Here is a 3,667-nt window from a genome sequence, read left to right as displayed (position 1 = left end):
CATTGAAATTTTATTTAAAAACGAGCATTGTAAAAAAGGTGGTAAACTAAGTTTTTAAGGAAGTACAATCGTTATTTCGTCTCTGTTACATTTATTTTTACCGAGCTACAATATCGATTAAATAAATTGAATGAGAAAAAAATTAAGAACAGTAATCGAAATCCGAACTTATTCTGCTCAAACATTACCATAACATATTATAAGCGAATAGAAGCAGAGTTCAAGACAACGTTGATTTAATACCAATCAGAATCGGTATCGGTTTCTGTACTGCTACTGGAAAACCCGTTACTATCTGAGCTTGATGATGAAAATTTAGAATATTTTCGCTTTCTTCTTCTATCTCTTCTAATTATTCTCTTTATTTCATCTAACGGTGGATGATTATGTACTACTGGCTCGAAGACTGTTCTAGCAGGAATAATTATTGGTGCTGGCATCGCATATATTGATGGTGGTAAACATGGGCACGAAAAATTTGCACAACAATTATCAGTAGTCACATTATTTTCAAAGCTTCCAAATCTTCTATCTTTATTTTTGCCTTGTTCAACCTGCCAAGGATTCTGATACATCTGTCGGTTCCCATACTGTGCCATTAACATATCCAACATTAGCTGGCCTTGTGGTAAATAATTTGCAGATATACATATTTTTATTATTAGAATTGAAATTAGGAAACTTCCGTACATTTTTAGTACTTCTTACTATTGAATGGAATAGTAAGTGTTCATAGTGTTTTATATGGTTCAATACCTTATTGTGCATTGTTGCTTATTACCATTGTTGCAAGGATATTAGGTGCGTTACGTCACGTTTCGTTTGTCAAATCATTATGTAGTTAATTGCGTGTATTTCACGTAATACTGGATGCAATGTTTTATATCATTGGAGTATCTAACTTTATTTTCTACTTACTCTTTTTACTTGGTCTATTGGAACCTCTAAATCTTGAGAAGGATATTCCGAGCTGCTTGAGCATTGACAACATTTGAAAGATAGACAGAACATATGGACAGAAGTAGACGTTACTTGCAAGAATTTCATGATATACAATTGAAATTAAGCTTAATGTGCTTTCGCGAAAAGCAGGAGAATTTTTACGGCGTAATTTATAATTTCTTCCACACGAATAATTGTTACGCAATAATTGTTCTTATTGTAACTTATTCATTGTTTTATTAATCAACATCTCCTGAGGATGCTCCGGTGTCGGAGTGAAACGTGCGTAGAGGGTACGTGGAATACAATATTTGAAGAAGTTATAAATTGCATCGAACTGATTCTCCTACTCTTTGGGGAGTAAAGCAAATTAAGCTTAATTTTCATTGTAAATTTAAAAGAATCGTATATGTAAAGTTTCCCCGTTTCAAAAGTGCATGCTAAGAGAGTGCATATGAAAAGTAACTGAACCAAAAACATAAACGCCATAAGCAACTAGATTATATATTTTTTTATGATCAATAGCAAAAATTAAACAATATATAAATAATACTGGCAATAGATTGACTAAGATCTGGAGCTTTGTAATCAAGCAAGTGAGGGACGAAATGGATTTCAGGTCTCTAAAAATAAAGAAGCAATATATGACTCCCTACTTAAACGCTGTGATTTGAAAGATTGGTACTGAATCGTGCTATTATAACTATAATGCGCGAACCCATCTATTTTCAAAAGTTTAGTTTACTCTTTTTTATTTGTTATATGTTCAATTAATTAATTTCTCGCAAAGAATCACGAACGTAAGTTCTTTAAATCTTTAATCAATCACCAGCTACTATAAATCCCTTTGTAAGTAGTTAACTAAGACTATATTAGACAAACAGATAAGTCAAATCTCATACAATCAATAATAAAACATGTTACTCTTTAATATAAAAAGTTTTATTAATTTAACAAACAGCTTTTAAAGTTCACTACAAAATAAAATATTAAAAAAATGATCAAAGTAATATCTTTATTATCTCTTCTGCTTTCTGCTAACGTTGAAATTTAAATCTCAATTTTCGTCCAAAAGATTATCAAATCACTGATTAGGACGTTCCACTTTAATAAATAAGTCTTGGCAATCTAAAACTAACTTATTAGAAAAGAAACTGACAAATTACTAATTTTCCTATCACCGGGTGGCTTAAATATTAACTCCTTCTTTCCGTCTCCTAGTTCGTGATTTGACACTCCTCCTCGTAACAAAACTTGTTTATATCGCTCACGTTTTCGTTTTCCACCATTTTTGGAAAGTACAACCACATTAGGCTTCTTATTTACGTCTTCGCCAGCCGACTCATGAACCGTTTGATATTTATTATCTAAAGCCTTTTTTTCTCCCAGCAACTCAGCAACATCGTCTCCGTTGATCTTAGTCTTAAATTTAACATCACCATTCTTAGCAATGTAGCTAAGCATCGGTTTCACTAATTCATTTTCGCCATCTGAGCTTCTAAGACTTCTTCTGTAACCGCCATATCGTTTTCTTTTTCTATGTCTACGTCTTCTTATGTAGTCAGAATCAGAGCTGCTTGTCGAATCAGTTGACTCATCAGAAGATGAACATTTCGGTCTTCGCTCTTTCTTTGGCCTATATCTATCTTGCCGTTTTGGTACTTGTATCGACGTTGGGTACGGGACCATTACTATTGGAGGTGGGCCCATTATAGGTGGCATTGGGATAGGCATTCCATAAGCTGGGCCTTGCGCTGGCCTATTAGGTAAGGGTTCAGGCGCATCATCTTTTTTTCTACATCTACATTTCATGTGGCACGGAGAGCAGTATGAAAAGAAAGATGGAGTACACGATGGGTTACAGACACATGGTGGGCAAGGAGGACAGTTTTTTGGCCTCGGAGGTGGCCCTTGGCAGAAATTTTGCGGTGTAAATACTGGTACACCCACCGGAACTGGCATTGGGATAGGCATTGGCAAAGGCACTGCTACAGCGATCGTCTCGGGCTTCTTTGTTGTTGTACTCGTATTCGTTGTCTTTGAAGGTAACATATTTTCTGTCATTTGAATTGGGCATAAAGCCTGCGCAATTATTGGCATTGGCGCTGGCATAGGAAATACCGGAGGGGGCTGTGCGTACATTGGTGGGCACATCGGCACTGCGTATTGCATGTTAACTGGTACCATTACATCTGCCATAAGCGCTGTGATTACCCAAACATGCGTGAATTTCTGGAATGGATTTTTGAAATAACATTCATGAAATCGTTAAAGTAAATTCAATGTAAAATATACTTATATTGCAACACACAAATAATGTGGTTGGCTGATGGCAACTAAGACTTGATATGGGATACCACAGTGGGTATGACTTCGACTTCACTTTCGGGCGGCCGCGCCGAGTTCGATTCCCAGCACGCACCTCTAACATTTCTAAGTTATGTGGGTTTTAAGCAATTAAAATATCACTTGCGTCAACGGTGAAGGAAATTATCGAGAAGAAACCTGCATGCCTGAGAGTTCTCCATAATGTTCTCGAAGGAGTGTGGGGTCCACTACTCCGCACTGGGCCGGCCTTAACCTCTTGTCGTTGTAGGAAAATACCCGTGCCCTGATGTGGGCCGAAAATGGGTTGATATGATGATGATGATAAATAGAAGTCTCACGTGTGAACATGATGAAACCGGTTGTAGTAACAGATACAGAAGAGTCTCATACTGGACAT

At 36.4% G+C, this 3,667-nt stretch overlaps 1 protein-coding gene across 1 annotated transcript; it reads right to left on the bottom strand.

The window, feature by feature from the left end:
* Positions 1-2,076: 2,076 nt before the first annotated feature.
* On the bottom strand, positions 2,077-3,158 carry LOC120627119 (pollen-specific leucine-rich repeat extensin-like protein 4). The gene has a single exon (XM_039894977.1). It carries the CDS (start codon positions 3,139-3,141, stop codon positions 2,077-2,079), a length of 1,065 nt encoding a protein of 354 aa, XP_039750911.1. The 5' UTR covers positions 3,142-3,158.
* Between the last annotated feature and the right edge of the window lie 509 nt (positions 3,159-3,667).

This window comes from Pararge aegeria, chromosome 10 (genome assembly GCF_905163445.1).
Source record: "Pararge aegeria chromosome 10, ilParAegt1.1, whole genome shotgun sequence".
NCBI lineage: Eukaryota > Metazoa > Arthropoda > Insecta > Lepidoptera > Nymphalidae > Pararge > Pararge aegeria.
This window is presented reverse-complemented; position numbering and strand designations above follow the sequence as displayed.